Source organism: Dermacentor albipictus, chromosome 3, assembly GCF_038994185.2.
Source record: "Dermacentor albipictus isolate Rhodes 1998 colony chromosome 3, USDA_Dalb.pri_finalv2, whole genome shotgun sequence".
Taxonomy (NCBI): domain Eukaryota; kingdom Metazoa; phylum Arthropoda; class Arachnida; order Ixodida; family Ixodidae; genus Dermacentor; species Dermacentor albipictus.
This window is the reverse complement of record NC_091823.1, coordinates 82,432,656-82,453,508: the sequence shown is the minus strand read 5'-3', so window position 1 is coordinate 82,453,508 and position 20,853 is coordinate 82,432,656. Positions and strand designations below refer to the sequence as shown.

At 44.4% G+C, this 20,853-nt stretch overlaps 1 protein-coding gene across 2 annotated transcripts in view; it reads left to right on the top strand.

Moving 5' to 3' along the window:
• Positions 1–20,853, top strand: part of LOC139046655 (sodium- and chloride-dependent glycine transporter 1-like) — a 183,315-nt gene that overhangs the window by 39,271 nt on the left and 123,191 nt on the right. The window contains exon 1 of one of the 2 annotated variants that reach the window (XM_070535695.1): positions 12,883–13,008. The exons of the other annotated variant lie outside the window; for it this stretch is intronic. Within the exon in view, the coding sequence (XP_070391796.1) occupies positions 12,898–13,008 (111 nt within the window). The 5' untranslated portion in view covers positions 12,883–12,897. Of the gene's footprint in view, positions 1–12,882; positions 13,009–20,853 lie in introns of those variants that run through there. 2 annotated transcript variants of the gene reach the window in all.

The following is a 20,853-nucleotide window of genomic DNA, read 5'->3' as shown; positions in this document are numbered from 1 at the left end:
GGCGCCGTATCGATCGCCTCTGTTCGAGCCCAGCAGCAAAAGCCGCCGCAGCTAGCCGTTCCCCGGAACAGGTCTTTTCCCAACCCACGGTGTAGCCACAGGGCTGCTTTCTCGTTCCCCTCGGTTCCCTGTCTCCTCTTCCGCGCATGCGCAGTGCGGCGTGGGAGAAGGCGAGCGAAATACGGGAGAAGGACGCCTAGGTGGAGAGAAGGAGCGAGGAACGATGGAGAGGCGGAGACTGGGGAGAGGCAACAACGTGTACAAAAGGAAGTATCATCGCGCTCAAGAGGAGATGGGGAGCCTCAGCCGGCGCTCCGGCATCGTCTGCGGGGCCCCAGGTCGCACGCGAGCACGCGGGGAGGATTTCCGCGAAACTAGGTCGCCCGAGCTGGGTCACGGGGCAACTCTGGGCCTCGAGGTCATTTGCAGCCCTCCCCTATTCCTTTCGTGTTTCCTTCTTTCGTTATTTTTTCTTAATTCATACGCATTGCTACCGTCGTTCTCCTGGCGCAATCAGTACTGCACTCAAGTTCTAGCTAGCCCATTAAATATGTTTATCTTTTGTCTCAAATAGTCTAGACGTACTTGTTATTTTCTTTTCCTTTTTCCTGATTATTGCTGACCCGCCTGCCCGAACACTATTACACCGTAGAAATCGGTCGTTCGAAATGATCCAGCGCAAAAGTGGTCATCGCCGTGTCGATATAGCTACTGCAGCTTTGGCATGACGGAGCCTGTGACCCGACATTGCGATTGTCGGAAAATAAAACAAGCGAAAAGCCCGCAAAAAAAAAGCACACACTTTTTTTGAGGAAACCGCTTGGGGATCTTCTTGTAGCTCGGCGGCGAGATCGTTCCGACTGCTCGAGAAAATTGAGTGTGGCGTAATTGTCGCGTTTCGATCACAGTAAGGAGCGAGAACATGGTGGCTAAAGCACTTAAAACGCGATAAGGAAGGAATACGGAAGAACGGAATTAATGTATCTCACCTTTCTTGCTTATTTTTCGCGCACCAACCTAAGCGGACATTCATCGGCTCCCCTTTTTTCGCAAGTTTCTCATTAACGCGAACAATGTTGTTTCTTTATTCACCGTCCTCTGCACTGATTACATTAACTTTCTATTTCAGCAGTTAGGTCGACCTCGATATTACTCCAACTTTAATTATTTCCATCCTGAGGAACAACAGTTATCGCACAATTATGTCGTAATCAAAACAGGTAACAATACCCTACAATTTCTGTTTGCGCATGCGTACATATTGATCTTACAATGGGCAGGGAATGCCCCTTATGATGCAGAACTGTTAGCATGATCATTTTGTTATGAAAGATGGACCATTATTTCGGCTACTGCTCGCATGTAGCAGAGCTTCACCGCATCACATTCACCGTGGAAAGCGAAGCCTCAGTAGTAAAGTGGGATTTTCTCATGTCTACTCATAATTATCCGCTGTTTTCCGCTCATAAAATAAACTTGCTTTTTTGTTCCAGTGACACAAAATAAATCTAGACACTTTCTGAACTTCGTTGTCAGTATCGCAAAGTACGACTAGTGAACTCATTCTTTTCCTACGTCATTTAATTACAAGCCGTCGGGAACACCCCGAAAGAGTACGCCTGATACCACACGTAAAATTAGAACAGGAAACATCGGCATTGGTTTTGTTTTTCATTATTCTGCTTTCATTGGTATAAGTTACAGGGTGACATTTTCAGTAAATGGCGACCGTGTCCCGGAGACATGGTGGACAACAGGTGTGTTGTCGCTTAGAAGAAAAAGAAAAAAAAATGTTGGTTCGTCGCCACACGGCACGGTATCAAATCACAGACGTTCTTGGTTATTATTACTTTTTGCTTTGATGCGATTTGTGCATACCAAGCCCAATACCATTTTATCTGAAACAAAAGGTAGTAGTTCATGTCTTGATACCACACAGCGTGGTATAAGATCGAAGACTACATTTTCAAAGTCAGATATTCAGCTGACAAGCGACTTAAGGATACTTTTCTATTTATTACTCCACAATTAAGGAAAAGAGCCATACAGCAAGATGTTACCGTACAGATATGCGCGCAAAGCTCACGACAAAATTCTTCTATTCAAAGGAGTAAATCTGTCAACGTCATTTAACATTTACATTGCATAGGTCGGCAATATAAGCAAGCACTCCCTCACATACACTCACCACAATTTTCGCACGCTATGTACTCGTTGATGTTCCTATTCATGCAATCAATAAGCAATAGCCGACGACACAAAGATATCACGCAGAGGGGCACGTAGTCACGGCCAACTAGCGATTTCTCCATTCAAATAGATTTAAAATGCAGAAAACGTATATTTTTAGACAATCACTGCGACTGGTTTGAATTTGCTTTGTTGCACTTGAGAGAAACAGTTATGTTCTTACATTTCTATGACGCAAAACATTTATTTATGATTTAACTGTTCACAAAAATTACTGTTAAATTGGCAAGCTTTAAGCAAAATAGAAGCAGAAAGTTTAAAAATACGTAACCCTGCGTCAAAAACAGGCATTGTAGTTCCGTCAACTGCATCTCTTAGCACTCAAAGCGGACAAATGTGATATAGGAATTTATAACCTATGGGAAACTGTTACAATGTTTACGAGGATATTTCAAAAGTCTTACTCACAAATTAGTGACTTACTGGAAAGCGGTGTATGATACCTCAGTTCTTTCTACTTTATATATATTATTAGGTGCCCTTTATAGCATTATGGTATCACTTTTATTACTGAAGTACACGCTTGTAAACTTGATACTTGAGGCTTTTGAAATTTTGTAATTATTGAGAATTTTTTAAAGCCGTTTCTGGCGTAAATTGAAATTCTGCTTGATATGGTTCCCAGATTTCGACGTTTCATTTCAAGTGCAACAAGCATGATACAAATCGGTGTAGTGGTTGCCGAGGAAAACGATTCATCCGTTCCCATGTTTTTATGTAAGAGCGCCGTTTTTAAAGCTTCTTCTTAAGAGCGATGTTGGTTATCTTTACATGACTATACATGCATTCCGAAATATCTCACTGTGATTGCCACCCAGTCCAAGTTGGTGAGAACACTTAAGGGTCCATTACCAATGCTACTGCCAAAAACTCAGGCGCCATTTCTAGTCCACAAAATTAATGGGAACTACACAGTTAGCAACATACATGTATAGCGCTGCACTGACGGCTTCCTTCTTTATACACCATATTATGACGCCATCAGTATATACAAGCTTTGCCTCTGACGATTATAGAATGAGCCACGACGACCAAGGGCGCTGGGAACTATTGATGCGAAAGCAGGAATTGGCCCATTGAGCGAGATAGCCGGCGTCTGTCGTCTGTAGCAGTGAAACGACGCCTAAACTCGCATTTCCATTCGCTGCGACGCCACGTCACAAGCGCGCTTCGACGGAGCATAACGGGCGAAAAAGAACACCTGCTGCTGTGCTAGCGCGCCAGGTGTTGCATGAGGGGAGAGGGCACTGCCACGACGCCACGTCACCCTCGCTCTCACTCTCGGCACGAGCGCTCCTACATGGAGCAGAGCCAACGCCTCCTAGATAACAGGCCAGTGTACTCTGCTTCATGACGTTATGCTACTTGAACCGAAATTTCCACTGTCAAGCCTGCCTTGACGAAAACGGTGACGTCAAAATCACCGCGGCTTAAGCGGGAGCATCTGCCATTAGATTTCATGGCAGTCGGGCAAGGTAGCATGACGTCATCGATGGAATTGCACAGGCCTTTCCTATGTAGGAGGCGTTGGCAAAGCGGGCTAAATGGAAGACTTGCTGCGGCGCTAGCGCGCCAGGTGTTGCGTGAGGGGAGAGGGCGTCGCCGCAACACGTCGCCCGATGGGCATCGAGGCGTTGGTGGCATACTGCGTTGGCACCACAGGCTGCTGCTGCTGCTGGCTCGGGCAACACGTACCGCTATGGTAAGAGTGGTACCCGAAGGACCGCTCAGCGCCGTTCAATTGGACGCTAATGCTTTCGCATTGACACCTCAGAAGTGCTTAGGTGTCCTCGAATTTTTTGTTAGAAGTATCAATGCAAAATAACAAAAACAATGACACCTATAAGCGACAAATGATACTTTTCTCCTCATATATGTTTTTTGTTTAGGGGGGGGGGGGGGGATTGTGCCGTTCTCTAATGTAATGACTGCTATTTGAAATTTAGAAATGTTTATCCATTCATAATGGGGATAAATAAAAATGTGTTGAGAAATAATCGCTGTCTCCTTATCAAACCGCAAATACGTGAACCAGTAATATCGACAGCATGCTTATAAATTCGTGCTGATTGTGTGCGTCGTCTTTTAATATAACCTCATTCACACTTTACTGGATGTCAATAATTTTCAGTTTGTATCTATACGGTGTGTAAATTCACATTCCAATGCTTCTCATCGTCGTACGGAGCTGCGCGAACCCCATGAGTCACCTTGTGCACCCACTACGTGTTCTGCATTTCGCTTCCCACCTTAGTTTTGAAGACAATATTTGTCAGCAGTGAACAGCGAAATAAAAAAAGGTTCCCAAGCCGCACAGGTTTCGGGGCTACTGAGAGAATAACAAACCTTGATCATGGCATCATCAAGGCATAGTAAACTTTAGTAGGAGCATAACCTAATGATAGGGTACAGAAAACTGCGCGCAGTTTCCTAAGCATTGGTTGGAATTTGTTTAAAGCGACGCGAATAGTCAGATTCTGCGATACACGAATTGTGCGACTGCCATACAGATGTCATTGCTAAATTCCCTTCGCAAAAACTCCTCTACAGGGCATCAATTTCTGTTTATTTATTTTTTCACCTACGACAACTTAGTTTGTGTTCACGTGACTGTACATGTGTCCTTGTTCCATGTACATATTGCCCAGAGAGAGAGGGGGGGGGGAGGGGCTCCCTCACATCATTTAAAGCTGCAGGTGCCCCAAAGCTGTGGCACGACATCACACGAGTCTTAAAGAGCTAGACAGGATTCGGTAACGAACGCGCTTCGAAACTCGGTTGCGCTTAAGCACGCACCCTTTGCGTCGGCGCCTTTGCATCGACGGCGAAAGGCAAACCGCCACCGATGACCGATCGCCAACCACTGATCACCAAACGCGGGAACAGGCGAAAGTGGCAAAGGAAAGCTCCATGTTAGCTTGCAAATAAATAAACGATGTGCTCGAGACTAAAAATCACCCACCGAAATAACCCGGTCAAAGTTTGTCTACAAAATAATATTCACCGCAAAAAAAAAGAGAGGAGCAATCAATTTGAGGATGGAAATCAAATCAAGAAAGCACGCCGAATTTTGAGCAAATAAAAACGAAAACCCTGACTCCCAGCAATACGTGGGCTCTCACCCGAACGCACAGAAGGACACGCGTTTCCTCCTACCCCCCCACCCCACCCCCTCTCCGCCTTCCGTTATTACATCGCATCCCTACTCTCACGCCTTCACAAGCGGCTCATCTTCACCCGTATTTTTCTCTGCACCATTCTCAGCACATTTGTTTTCACACTTCCTCGGACCAACGGCCCTCGTTTATTGGATGATTAGGTCGCGGCAATCCGGCAGTCCCTTCGTATGCTGTACATCAGGCTTTTCTGCATAAAGCATCTACTTGCAACAAAGAGCGCTTTACAAGCAACAAACTAAACGATTTTTAGCATTTATACCTTGATACGGATATGTACCCTCTATGAGGCGTAGTATAATCAGTTATTTCTTTTAAATCCATACAGAGTCAGACATCGTCCTAACGAAACAGGTAAAAATAACCCAATGGATATTTAGAGAAGCCAACAAACACGGACACCGAGGACAACATGGGGGAAATTACTTGTGCTTAATAAATGAAATAAAGAAACGATAAATTAATGTAAATGAAAGCAGGTGAAAAAATAACTTACCGCAGGTGGCGAATTACCCTACAACCTTCGCATTTCGCGTGCGATGCTCTACCAATTGCGCTACCGCGGTGCCGTTTCCCCATCCACTTTCTTGGGTACTTATGTCTCCTGGTACAACCCTGGGGGTGTTAGCCAGCGCCACCACTCACAGACCTTGGTGGGGGACGTGGAACATCCATGTCCGGTTCGTGCCGTACTGACACGTCGGCGCTGAGCAGGAATGCTGCCACTGCCGCCTCGCACTCTGTCAACGTCGGCGGTTACCACCATTTTTTTCTCCGCAATGCACATTGCGCTTCGGTCGAAGGAGTACGTGCTGTGGTAATCTGGTGCAAATGTGTGACTGAGGCACCGTATTTGACAGCGACCCACTATCCTTTACATATATAGATATATATATATATATATATATATATATATATATATATATATATATATATATATATATATATATATATATATATATATATATATATATATATATATATATATATATATATATATATATATATATATATACCAGAAAAAAAGCAGTTCTGGGTCCGGGTAAATATTAACAGTGAAGTAGACGCGCGTGTGAAGCGGTTTATTGACGTTTCGGCCGGGGTCCGGCCTTCATCAGAATGATGAAGGCCGAACCTGATGAAGGCCGGACCCCGGCCGAAACTTCAATAAACCGCTTCACACGCGCGTCTACTTCACTGTTATATATATATATATATATATACATATATTTCCATTCTCCCTCATTGGCTCTGACAAAACTGCGCCGCAGTTATCGCCAAGATCCGGCGCTCGGTGCGACGAATGATAACAATGAAAAATAAAACTGATCCTTACAAATTACGACCACTGCTCGTCTTCTGAGTGATCGCGCGGCTTGTCAGACTCTTTGAACGTGCCGCAGAACGCTGCTAGCTCTCGTTACAGTGCAACGCCTGTGTCTGCATGCCAGGATAAATATATGTTGTTGTTGTTGTTATTGTTGTTGTTGTTGTTTATAACCATTCGCTTGCGTAAGGCGACGAGCGCTGTGCGCAATGTTACTACTACTACTACTACTACTACTACTACTACTACTACTACTACTACTACTACTACTACTACTACTACTACTACTTACTACTACTACTACTACTACTACTACTAATAATAATAATAATAATAATAATAATAATAGGAAGAAGAAGAATCTTAAAAATTAATTGTACTGGTAGCAATAGTAGTTCTTGTAGTGCAAGCGCCATAGACGGTCATTGTAAAGGGACGGCCTCTTTACAAGTCTGCTGTTACCTTTTTCCGTCGTTACCAGAGTTCGCATATATCTTATTATCTCTCCCCACCCACCCACTTGCTCATCTTACAAGGAAGCTGAAACACAAAACTGTCATGTGTGGCTTTCTTTTTTTTTTCTTGATTTACGGGTAACGACCTACCAGGTGGTTGTCTTATGAAGTCTCGGTTGCCTCCATCAGTGCGACGAATATGAAATCGTTCCGCATTATATAAAGATTGGATGCATCGGAGCGCTTACTCTAGCCTGACCTCGTGTATTAAAATATCATTAAATGGATCTCCCTGGAATGTTCCCCTGGTATCTCGAGCTATTACATCCCACCCAGAGAGATGTAGTGAGCCCAAGCCAAATCCTGTCGTCGAAGGTTGCGCGCGATTCCATCCATGTTCTACGCCACCAAACTAGAACCTTGCCTTTATCCTCGATGTACGCTCCTTCTAATTCGACGTTTGCTGGGAGAAGAAAAATCAGGACTCTTAAATATTAGTTTTGTACCTCTCTTTTACTTTCCTTTTTCTGTTTACCTTGCCTTATTTTTAACAACAGCTCGAACAGTCCGCATGGAAGCAGCAGCACCAGACGAGAGAGGAAAGCTCACTCAATTCCCGCTATATCTGAGTGGCACAGGCTCGCATGAGGGAGTGTGGGCAAGGGGGCGGGAGGAGGGGGGGGGGAATGGTTGCAGCCCATACGCAGCGTTGCTCCTAAGGTCCGTAAACAAATCCCGTGTGCAGAGCACGTCGCCCGAGACCATCGGATGGTGCGAGATTTGAAGCGCAGTGTTTTGTCCTGTGCTCCGTGTTCCTAGGCTATCGCAGCTCTTCGCTGCTCGTAATGCGACGTCTTTGACGTTTGTGAGCTCTTTGACGGCCTCGTCGAAGCGAGCAATCCCGTTTAGTGCTTTCTCTCTTTTCTTTTTCTACTTGGTGGAAAGAAAACGAAAATCGTAATACGATGGACTTTGGCTTCGCACTTACAGAAGCGACACGCTCGTAGAACGAATTAGAGAAGGCCTGCAGCTCCCTTTGTGAGAGTAATCCCGTCATTCACTTTATCATTTATTGCCATCGTACTCTCATATTGAGCACTAAAGCTGATACTGCTTGCGACCAAGCAGAGTAACCATACGCACAATGGATTTGCTGAGTCTAAAACGCTGTATAAATGATAATGTAAGCTTCACAGAACGATTTGTCTTAACTCACTACTAAACCGCTCAATTTAGGCAGGACATGTGAATGAAAATGCAAGCGTTGCTCTTCATTCTTTAGGAAAAGATAAAGTTTCAGCAATTTTCTACTCCAGGCCTAGAATGTGTTACGCACGCTGCGCGCCTGTCTTTTAACCACTTCAATTCAATTCAATTTTAACTCCTTCAATTGATGCGGTTTTCGCTCCCCAGGAGACGTCTTGTAAGTATGCTGTGAATTTTTATTCTCTCCAGCATTTGCAGTCAAAGAGGCCAGCAAAATTTGTTTAACTCCTTGCTTTCCCTCGCATGCTTTCCGCAAAAAGAAATCATTGACCTCTGTCACTCTTAAGCACTAACATTATATTCATTCCTTAATCATAATGACCAAGTCCGACTAATTCATCAACATCATCATCATCATCATCGGCCTGGTTACGCCCACTGCAGGGCAAAGCCCTCTCCCATACTTCTCCAACTACCCCGGTCATGTACTAATTGTGGCCATGTTGTCCCTGCAAACGTCTTAATGTCATCCGCCAACCTAACCTTCTGCCACCCCCTGCTACACTTCCCTTCCCTTGGAATCCAGTCCGTAACCCTTAATGACCATCGGTTATCTTCCCTCCTCATTACATGTCCTGCCCATGCCCATTTCTTTTTCTTGATTTCAACTAAGATGTCATTAACCCGCGTTTGTGCCCTCACCCAATCTGCTCTTTTATTATCCTTAAACGTTACACCCATCATTCTTCTTTCCAAAGCTCATTGCGTTGTCCTCAATTTAAGCAGAACTCTTTTCGTCAGCTTCCAGGTTTCTGCCCCATACGTGAGTACTCGTAAGACACAGCTGTTATAAACTTTTCTCTTGAGGGATAGTGGCAACCTGCTGTTCATAATTTGAGAATGCCTGCCAAACGCACCCCAGCCCATTCTTATTCTTCTGGTTATATCAGTCTCATGATCCGGATCCGCGGTCACTACCTGCCCTAAGTAGATGTATCCCTTACCACTTCTCGTGCCTCGCTACCTATCGTAAACTGCTGTTCTCTTCCGAGACTGTTAAACATTACTTTAGTTTTCTGCAGATGAATTTTCAGACCCACCCTTCTGCTTTGCCTCTCCAGGTCAGTGAGCATGCATTGCAATTGGTCTCCTGAGTTAATAAGCAAGGCAATATCATCAGCGAATCTCAAGTTGCTAAGGTATTCTCCATCAACTTTTATCCCCAATTCTTCCCACTTCAAATCTCTGAATACCTCTTGTAAACACGCTGTGAATAGCATTGGAGAGATCGTATCTCTTTGTCTGACGCCTTTATCCGCGTGTTAAAAATTATCCGTTAATTTAGTAAAGCAATGAAGGGGGCTAGTTGGCGAACGTTCGTGATTATATTGCGCTCAGTTTTACACAGACGATATTAAGGAAGGACAGGACGTGGACGGACGTAGCGCAAACTACCAACTGTTTAATAATGTTAAATAACGCGCTTATATAAAACGAGATATGGCGCGGGGGGGGGGGGGGGAGGTATAAAAGATATGACAAGTTCACGTAATGTGATCATAGTTCGGGTCAGGCATATGTCGTTCACTGGCACCCGTTCGCCCTGGCAAACTCGACCTCAGCTTTGATAAGCGCGATGGACGGAGTGCTTACGCACATTTCTTTTTCTTTTGCTATCGCAAGCGCCTCCCATATTTCTCGCTCCGTTTTTCTTTTTGATGTGCCAATGACTGTGGCGCTTTCTAGAAGCGGAGAGCATTTGCATTGTTTGCAATGTACAGCCAGGTTGCTGGGTGCTGTCAGAAGCTGGCACGTGTATTTGTGCTCCCGTAACCTATCATTTAGGCTTTAACCTATCATTTAACCTACGTCCGTCCACGTCCTGTCCTTCCTTAATATCGTCTGTGTAAAACTGAGCGCAATATAACCATGAATTGTCCGTTACTTGCGAACTTCTTGAACAGTGTGTTGCCTCTTATAGATAGTCATCACTGTCTCTACGTATGCAAGATATACAAAGAGCGAAGACAGACGTTAAACTCTAAATATCATTCGCCTTGACTCAGTGTTTCATGGAGAGAAAGCAAAACTATTGACACTTACAAAACCTCAGAACATGAGCCCCGTAATTGGTTGGAATATCCTAGTCTTTATTACCCCGTTTGCACGTTCTATGATTACATAATACAGGCAGAGAACAAGGCATTCGTATTTGTTTTTCTAACTCTATAAAAACACAAAACACAGAAGTAGATCAGGAGACGCATGACTGCGGGTATGATACATCGTGCATGTGTGTTCTAACTCTGTGTAATTAATAACTGCATGGCACTTAAGACCAAGTATAGATCCTTGAATTCGTTTCTTTTGGCAGCGTATAGGAATTATGAAGTTACGCTCCGCTACTGTGAACCTTCCTAAATACCATGTACGAGTATCCTCTGTATGCTCATATTCGTGTTCAGACGTCTCACTAACGGATATCTACGACCACCAATTCGGCTTGTGTTTCTGGACACGCTTGCTGCCCGCTCGATTCTGCTGCACGTTTATTTTATTTTTCCCTTCGCTCACCGCAGCGAGGACGCAAATTGAAATCGGGCCAAGATCACACCTGCGATGACGACGCCTCTCCTCCGTTGGGCTCATGCCTTACATGCGTCCCGCGTTCCACTGCGGTCGGCTTACTCACGCCCTCGTTCCTCTCCCGCCGTTACTTTCTTTCTCACTCTCCTTTGCCCTATCCTCTCCCCCTCTCTCTCTCTCTGTTCTCCCTCCATGCGAGCAGCTCTCTAACATCCATTCCGAACCACGAGAACTCAACGTTTTCCCTCGGCTACCTCAGCGCACTTTCCTTCGGGTTTCTTTATCTTGCGCGTGGGTTCTCCCTCGATCATTTCAGCCGCTGCCCGTCGAATTTGTAAGAGTGAGGGAGGAAGAGAGGTTATAAGGTTGGGGGAAAACAGAGCGTCGAAGGGCGAGCGGGAGAGGACGCGTGGCGCCAAGCATGTGATGCGCGAGGGGAACACACAAAAAAAAAAAGAAACAAAGAAGCCGCGTCCGATGAGGATCGGAGAGGCTGAGAGAAAGTGAACGGGCGCCTCGATGCCAGCGCCGCTTGGGTCTCGCTGGCGCGACGGAGCTCAGCCCTGGCTCGACGCCTGCGCCGCCACGCGGGAGCAGCTCTCAGTGCTGCCGGTAGCCGAGTCCGTGTATACACCGAAAGAACAACTGCTTCACTGTGTTCCCCAGCTTCTCGTCGTCTTCGTCATCCTCAACCCCGCGCGACCGTCAACAGCACCGGCGTGGTGGCTTTTGCTGCACCGGGTGTGCAAGCAAAGCGGCGGTCTTTCTCGTAGTTGAGCCAGTCGTCGAAGGCAGCCGTCGCGGAGAAGGACTCGTCGCCTAGCCGTGCTGCCTATCTGTCTCTCGTGAACAATGCGTGCCGCCGTGATGGCCTCCCGGCGTCTAGATTCCGTCAAAGACCGCTCGCTGCCACCTGTTTAAGTAACCTCGGCTAGCTGGCTAGCCGTCAAGCTCCGTCAAGCTTGTTTCGAAGCGGCGCTACTCCATCCGGGAATACCGCCTAGGGCTTGGTCGCCAGGTTAGCGCAGCGCGTCGTCGTAATAGGTACGTCCGCGCGGAACCCGACTCTCGAGATGTTACGCAAGAGCGAGGTCGCCCTAATGCCCATCCACCTGGCGTCGCATCTAAGTTGATGCTCGGCTAAAAGCTCAGTCGTCGTCGACGTTCTTGTATAGGTAGTAGCAGTATCAACTTCTCACCAGCGATCGGTGTCATCAGGGTCGAATCTACTGTACCTTCGTCATCCACGCGTTTGTTGTGTGTCACCCTCATTTCGCCACGTGTCTTACCTCCGACATCGTCGACATACATCTGCTGGCAGAGTTATTTCCTTAACAATGCTCGTAAGCTGAATTTTATGGGGCGTTAGTCACTCGTCGAAGGCTGGACCTTCTTCGTTCGTACGGGTCTTCCATTCATCTGAAGAAAAACGACGGACGTGAAGCCACGTCGTTTTGTCATATCTTAATAGCATCTCTTTTCGATCGTTCACTCGTTATCTTGAGGGACGCTTTTTGTGATGGAGTATCGTTTTGTGAAGTGAGTGCAAAGTGATACTCGTACGACAGCTGTGTCTGGGTTTATCGCTTCGGAGAGACAATTTTGCGGATCTCAATTCATTTCGTTTGTAAAGGGTGACGTACACCGACGTTTTACGCATTCGCCAGCATTCGTGGTTACCAGTTGTCCTCAGTGTCGTTGTGTCGTATTCCCGGCCCCTACGAGGTTGTTTTTTTTTCTTTGTTTCGCGCCACCACGCACTTTGAGCGTTGCTTCTTCAACTGAGTAACGTCACAGTGGGTCATTGTCAAACGTCAACGACTGCTGAAGTCCTCTTAGAGCTGCTCGTCACCCCTGGTACGAAGTACTTCGTGCTCTGAACACCACCACCACCACCATGGCAAAGAAAGTCAACCTGCCGTCACAGCTCAGGCCCCACAAACAGCAGTTCCCGAGAAGTGTGTCGGCCAGCAGCAGCGTCTACATCTTGTCTGCGAATGTCCCCACGGTGAGAGTCATACATTCCTCGGATATCCGCGCGCTTTTCGTCGAGCCACGTGATCATGCTACGCGCGGTCATTTTGGCTACTTAACTTTTTTTTTATATAATTTCGTTAGCGCCAATATACGCACGCATTCACGTCACCATGCCCAGTGTAAAGGAGTTTAACTAAGACACCTTCTTAACGTTAGCCGCTGCTCCTATTCACTTAGCTTTCAATTGTGCGCGATCTTTCGCTGTAATTTTGTAACGTTAATTTTGTTGAGACGCTAACGGTGAGCTTCAACTTTGTCTCCCATATGCGCGCTCCAACAAAGCAGCTCACCGTTCAAAGCCGAACAAAACATTAGTTCTTGTTGTTCTTCCTGATGCTAGCGCTACGTTATATGGAGTTTTACACGGGGACCTAGAAGCACGTAATGCATGAGACAGCGTGAATCACTGCTTAGCTGTGTTTTTTATTTATTATTAGGATACAGTTACTGTCTTTAATTTATTCTTCTGCAACTTTTACGTATCAGTTTGTACCAGGTTTCTTTATTTTTCTAGAGTTTACGGAAAATTGCCGCTTCCCCACTCATTCTTTTGAATACTTTGAATTATGACCAGGTTTTTCTTCTTCAGTATACTGTTCCTGGATTGTCTATCAGCTTTCCAACGGGAGTGATAGCTGCTTTGTCATTCCCTCACTATTATTGTATCAGACGCCCAACTTCCCTCACGTCTATTTCTTCGTCACAGTGCGTCCATTAAAAGGTCAATTGATTGCCAGCTTATTCGACATATGTTAACCATGATAAAGACACCTTTTTCGATTTTCAAGAAAGCGCACGCTTTTTTTTTTGCGTTCTGTGTGGAGGGAATTTCAGTATGATGCAATCTTTCTTTTTTTCTTCCTTTACTATTATTTTTGTCTTGTCTTGATGATCTGCGCGATTAATATGACCATTCTAAAAGGCTTATTTCTTTCTATGCCACCATTTACAGTGTATCTTGTTTTACAGTCCAACAGTGTGCTGATATGAAAAACAAGCTCATCACTGCGATGTCGTTAAGTACCACGGCAATCTGAAGAGACAACCCGTGCATTAGTTCAACGCGTATCTGGTGATCACAAGACATCGAGTGGCACCTATCTAAACTAGTAATTGATTGCAAGTGTCGTCCAGTGATATGGTGTGTTTGTTCTTGCCGTACGCTCCCGATAAATAGATGTTGCTTTGACGCTGCATGGCGTCCTTTATTTTGCTATATACTCCGTCTGGATACTTGGTTATCGCAGTAGCTATTTTTTTCTATTTGAGTTAGCTACTTCTGCTCAAAATTATAACACTGTTCCACCCCCTACTGTTCCATCAATCACGCTTCTGCTATGCTTCTAGCTTGAGTGAGAGAAACCGGTCCCGACTACCAGTGTTCGTGCGTGCTACATGGCCGTTAAATTGAAACACATATATTGTCGCTATATTAAACTAAGCGGGTAGACAGCGCAATAATAATGCATGTCGAGTCATGCGGGAATAGTTTCGCGTTAGCAATGAAGCCCTATTGCGGGCCCTTTCTCTACCACTATGTGCCCGAATCGAAAGTAATTTGAACGGCTGAATTTACCGCGACACGTCAGAGGTTATACAAAGTGACTTTTCTTGGTTGTCGTTCTGTATGTTCTAATGTCGCAGATAAACAAAGCGGCGATTTATAAAGTGATCATAAGCCCAGCTATTCTACTACAGCACTATATCTGAGCTCGTCAGCAGCAATAATTGTTCGGCTACGTTCGTTTACTTGCCATTAATGCATCGTGTCCTGTGCATAGAGTGCTGCACATTCTTTTTTTTTTCATCGTGCAGTTTCACGGATATTCTGAAAACTCATAGTTTGCTCAATGGCAGCAAATTTCGAAAGTCTGTTGATTCCTTTGCAAAAGCTAACACGTGTCATGCTTAAATAACCGAAAAAGCTGATACTCTGTAAACTTATCCAACTAATGGAAGTTCAGATTCCTTTCATGAGGGGATATTGTTGGTGTATGAAATACTTCAGTGTACCAGCAAAAATAACTTTCATAATGTAATATAACCGTTCACAATTTGGCTAAAGCTTATATGCTTCGAACCGAGTGATTACGCCACCAACATGTATTTGCTGACACTATCCTCTTTGTATTAGTCTCCTTACACAAGAATGTTACGTGGTTATAATATGATTCCCGCCATTAAATATTTGGTCTTTGATAGCATTATATGGGTAAATCGACCCAAAGTATAAAACGAAACCATTTTACTTTTTGAAACTTATTAACAGGGATAGAGTGCCTTAGAAAAGCCATCCTTTCTGAGACACCTTATCCCTGTTATACCACTTTCATATATACAGGGCTGTTTTTTTTTCAACCTCCGATCACTCCGTGCAGACGCTACGCGGGCAGCAGAAGGCGGACATGCGCTGTAGGCGACTGCGCAGCACTCGCACTACACACTCCGCCATTGTTGACATTCAGGCGTCAGTCGGCATTGTGCTACAGCCACGTAAACATCGCTGCCATTATTGTTGCTCCCGCCAAGTGTGAATTGCGAAGTGTTATTCGTTTTCTACAGGCTGAAGGCCTTGGTGCTGCAGAAATCCATCGGAGAATGAGTCGAGTGTATGGGGAAAACTTCATGAGTGATGGTGTTGTGCATGAATGGTGCCGAAATTTTAAAGATGGACGTAATGATGTGCATGATGAAGGGGGCCAAGGACGCAAATCTGTCGTTTCAAATGACCTGGTTCAACGAGTTGACAGAACGGTTAAAGAAAACCGCAGATTCACCATTACTGCTTTATCTACGGAATTTCCAGAAGTTTGAAGGTCTGTTTTATACTCTATTCTTACTGAACGGTTACGCTACAAAAAACTTTGTGCACGTTGGGTCCCAAAAACGTTGACGGACGGCCACAAAACTCGACGAATGGCGTCAGCTTTGGAGTTCCTTGAGCGTTATCAGGATGAAGGAGGCAACGTTTTGAAATCAATGGTGACTGGGGATGAAACCTGGATTCAATACGACACACCGGAAACAAAACGACAATCACAACAATGGATGCATTCAAATTCACCAAACAAACCAAAGAAATTCAAAAAAACCTTCAACAACAGAAAGACCATGGCTACTGTGTTTTGGGATCAACAAGGTGTGTTGCTTGTGGAGTTTATGAAACCCAGAACCACAATCACTGCAGCTGTTTATTGTGAAACATTACGACGTTTGCGTAGAGCCATTCAGAACAAACGAAGAGGAAAGCTGACCGCTGGAGTTGTTCTGATCCATGACAATGCCCGTCCACACACTGCTGGAGCAACTCAACGGCTTCTCGAACATTTTGGATGGGACATTATCGATCATCCGCCATACAGTCCAGACTTAGCACCCTGTGACTTTCAACTTTTTCCTGGACTGAAGACGTGGCTTGGTCCACAGATATGAGAAATGCCTCAATGTCTTAGGTGATTATGTCGAAAAGTAAGCGTAACTGTACGAATCTTTTGGTAATAAAATTATTGTTTTAGATGAACTTGTCTTTTATTTATAGCCTATCGGAGGTTGAAAAAAAAACGGCCCTTATAACTTTTTATAACTTTCATACCACTATGCGCTAAACCATCTGCCAGCCTCCTCCTTGATTTTGCTCTTTTATGAATCGGTAACCTAATCTGGCTTCTTTAGTGGTAATGCCGCTTTTTATGTCATTCTACGGAACATGGTTATGCAATCACCAATTTCACTTTCCCATCATTATCATATTCGCCTCGATGCTCGTAAAGGGTTTTCTTTTTTATATATATATTCCACTTTGGTTGATGGATCATATTGTTGAAAATTACATTTTGTTGCCTTTCACGAGAAAAAAAGAATGAAAAAGCGTTAAATGACCTTCCGATGAGAGAGAGAGAGAGAGAGAGAGAGAGAGAGAGGGAGAAAAATTCGCTATTGACGATGCAGAGGGTTTAGCCAGTGTATTTCGCCTACATGCTACTCTGCAGGGAATGGGACGAAGGAGAAGAAAGGTCCTAGAAGAAGATGGGCAGAAGAAAAAATAATAAAATTAAGGTCGTGTGACGTTGTTAGCAGAAGGGTAAGTTTGCGCTGCTACGAATGTAGACGGTGAAACGCACATTTGTCTTATGGACAATGACGCCAAAGAGTATATGACAGGGTATAGTGACGTTCTTTGTGAGCACGTAAATTCACCGTACCCGCAGTTGCGATTGGTCCTTTTTTCGCAATTGAAATAAAGTCGCCATATAATGGCGACGGTTACTCTTTTTCGCGTAGAAATAATAATAGAATTTTAAAAATACATCGCAAGAAAAAAAACACAACGTCAAAGGGTCAAAATTTACTATATACACTCTGATAAACACACGGACGTATAGAAATTAAATTCGAGGTCAAATTGCGCCACACTGAGGCCCTGCCTATATGTGCACATGCAGAGTTCCAAACACATGCGTGAGGACGTGATGCAGTCTTAGTTCAGCAGACTATAATCAGGGTACTTGTTTCTAGAAAAGCTAAACAGAAACTACTAGCAGTTTAGGTTTAAACTTATAATAATTCGAAATTGCATTTTGTTTTTCGACGTTGTTCTGCACGAATAACAATGACACATCTATTATTTTAAGGAGAAGAAGTGGGGCTTCTCAAAGTAAGATGAATGAATGGATGACTGAATGGGGTCCGCAGTCGAACAGGTCAACATTATCACACCATTTGTCATGTCACACGTCTAGGCGTGCCCGGATCCACTCATTTAGCATATTACGAGTGCATTGACTTCACTTCTGAAGTACACGTCCCATTCGTTTCCAATGCCCTTCGCAGTGTTCTCTTCAAAGTTTTGTTCTTCCGCAGGGAAACCTGAACGTCCGCGCAGATCGTGCCTCCACCCAGTAAAACAGTGCAATAATATATGTTGGTCCAGTGTAATAGCGATAGGTAGCCTGCGTTCCAGACTACCTGGTCAAGCTGGGTAAAATGTGCAGCTGCGTATGCGACAGCGAAACAGAGTTCGAAGTTGCGACCTCTATCAACGACCACATTCATAAATGTTAGCAATTCAGTGCGACAGGGCTAGAGCTCTGTTTCGCAAGGTTGTTCACTCTACGAGAAAATTCACTTAAAAGGAAATGCAGCAAATTGTAATTGCTACAAGTGTATAGCAGAGGCGTTGGTCACCTGCGAAGGGCTCCTACAATCAAAAACGTTTCCTAAATGCTGCGGCATGTTTCTCACACTTTTACTTTAGAACAGAACATGTAGTTTAATAACCGAATTGGTGTAATATAACGAATGAGTTCATTAGAGAGGAAAACACAGTTGAAACACGCCATAGCACGTTCATTGGATAAACGAAGAGAAACAATAGCATTGTAGACTTATGGGCTTGCTTGTTTGAAACAGTTATTGGAACCACAGCACTTAAGGGATCCGGAAAATGAATAATGACAAGTGACGTGGCTATAGAATAAGGGTAGCACCCGTCCTTGTCGTTCTTCCTTGAGCGCGTCGCGTAAGCCCTGCGGTCTCAAGAAACTCCAGCACCAGCCAGCACCTCGCTCAGCAACAAATGCTTTGATCATTTCCAACGTGAACTTCAATTTAGCAAAAAAAGTGAACGAAAACATTTCGAAAGTTGTAGCACCATGACATGAAGTAACCATCACATATGGGCCCAGTAAAAAAAAATGAAAAAAAAAACAGGAAGAACGACATAAAACGAAAGAGATTGACATCTGTCGATAATGACGGCCTCGTCAGTTAAATTGCTGTTGCTGATTCTCTCGGCAGTACTTTCGTAACCTGAACAAGGAACGTATCTCTGGGAGTCGCGCAAGAAATCGTTGCATAAGATCTGTTATGTGGTCACAGGGCGGTAATGCGATCAGCTTCAGTCGAGTGCTCCCAGCGAATTGATATTTGCGACAATCGCAGCATAGAACTTTAGTGCGGTGATGAAACGCTTGCGTTGCGTGCTACTGACTCTGAGTTCTTCACAGCCACGTCAATGCCTGCTTACAGCCTCAGGACTGCAGCTGTCATGCAGAACTGATAATATTAAGCCGAGAAAGAGGCTCTGGTCAAATGTTGCGCGGCCGCGCTTTCGCTTTAACCACATCATTTTTCTTTCTTTCTACAAGAGCTGTATTCCTTTGTCTATGTGAACTTTACCCATTGCACGTTTTTCGCTAATTTGGTTCACATAAGTGAAAACGTGTTTCTCGTCAGCCTGAGTGATAAGCTCAACAAAAAAAAGAAAGCACCCCATGCTCCAACACCTGTTAAGCGTGACAGGTGTGGCGACATACTTTTCGGACATTTCAATAACGTTGCTGACTTTAACCTTAAGCGTTTTTTTTTCTTCTCTTTTTTTTTAATGATTAGCAATGTGACTTGGAAGCAACACTTACTTTCCTGCTCTCTCATTAAGTAGCTTTCCCTTTATACTTCATAAAATAGACGTTGTGTTTTTCCCTCCGTTCGTTCGTTCGTTCGTTCGTTCGTTCATTTTTGTCGGTATCTGGTTATTTCGAGGTTTTTATACTTGTGAGGAAAATATGGCAAGCTATATATCAAAGCGTACGATACGAAAATAATCAGGGCGCATACTCGCAGATAAGTTTTTTACGCTGGAACAGAGATGCCACTCAGTCGTGAGGTCGGACACACGGAAAGTGGCCGTCTATTAGCAAACACTGCTTACAAAAGAAAAGCCTTGTGGATTTAGCCCCGCTTCTCTGCAGCGCTCATGTACGCATTGCCGCCTATGATCCATACTGTTGTGCCTTTGCTACGCCGCAATCACTTCGATAACAACGGAGGTACTTCGCGTAACCGTTCATGGACATTGCGAAAAGTGCGTTTCATCTATTGCTGCAGTTGATAACAGAAGGCCTACTTCAGCTTGTAGGTTACATGTCCCTCCGCTAACTCACGGGAATGATACGATGTGTGGACGCGGTAGTTTCATCTAGCTTTCCGCGTAGCCCGGTATTGTCTAACGTGATGGTCCCTTTCCTGTATCACGACGCGCCCATACCTATACGCCAAGTGTTAATCCCGAAAGCAAGTGCCTCTGCCTAAAAACTTCACCAGCCAGCAGCCATTGATTGGGCGAAAATATGTTAGCCCACTGCGCTACCGTTACGGTCTCTTGTAATGTCGTCTCTCGTTTCTCAGCAGGGCTAAGCTCAATCTCCTGGTACTTTTGACTCAGACACGAAAAAATTGCCTGTGTACGCTGCTGCGTTTTAGCCAAGCGCTTCAAGTTCAAACACGTAGCTAAATGTGTCTAAATGAGCAAAGAACGTACCGTAACAATGTGCTTGGCACTCCGTCAGTGTCGCCAAAAGTGCATGCAACGCGGTGTTCAGGCAAAATTTCGTCCGTTCTTTGTCTGATCTTATTATGAAAAACAGTGCGATGAAGGTACACCGACGGCTGGAAGCTGGAACAGCAAAGCGCTGAACTAATAACCACTGCCTGATTGTTCGTAGGCTCCTTATACAAATAACAAAGCGCACACGCAACCAGAAAGAAAAGAACACACTATGCTTGAAAAAAATATGCCTTCCAACTTTTGCGCTGCTTGGCCGAAGCAATTTCTTCATCGCCGATATCGAGTAACATATATGTATACTCTTACGAGTGCGTCTCATCGCGAAGGGCCAAGATTGTTGCCCCTCTCTAATATACATATATATATATATATATATATATATATATATATATATATATATATATATATATATATATATATATATATATATATATATATATATATATATATATATATATATATATATATATA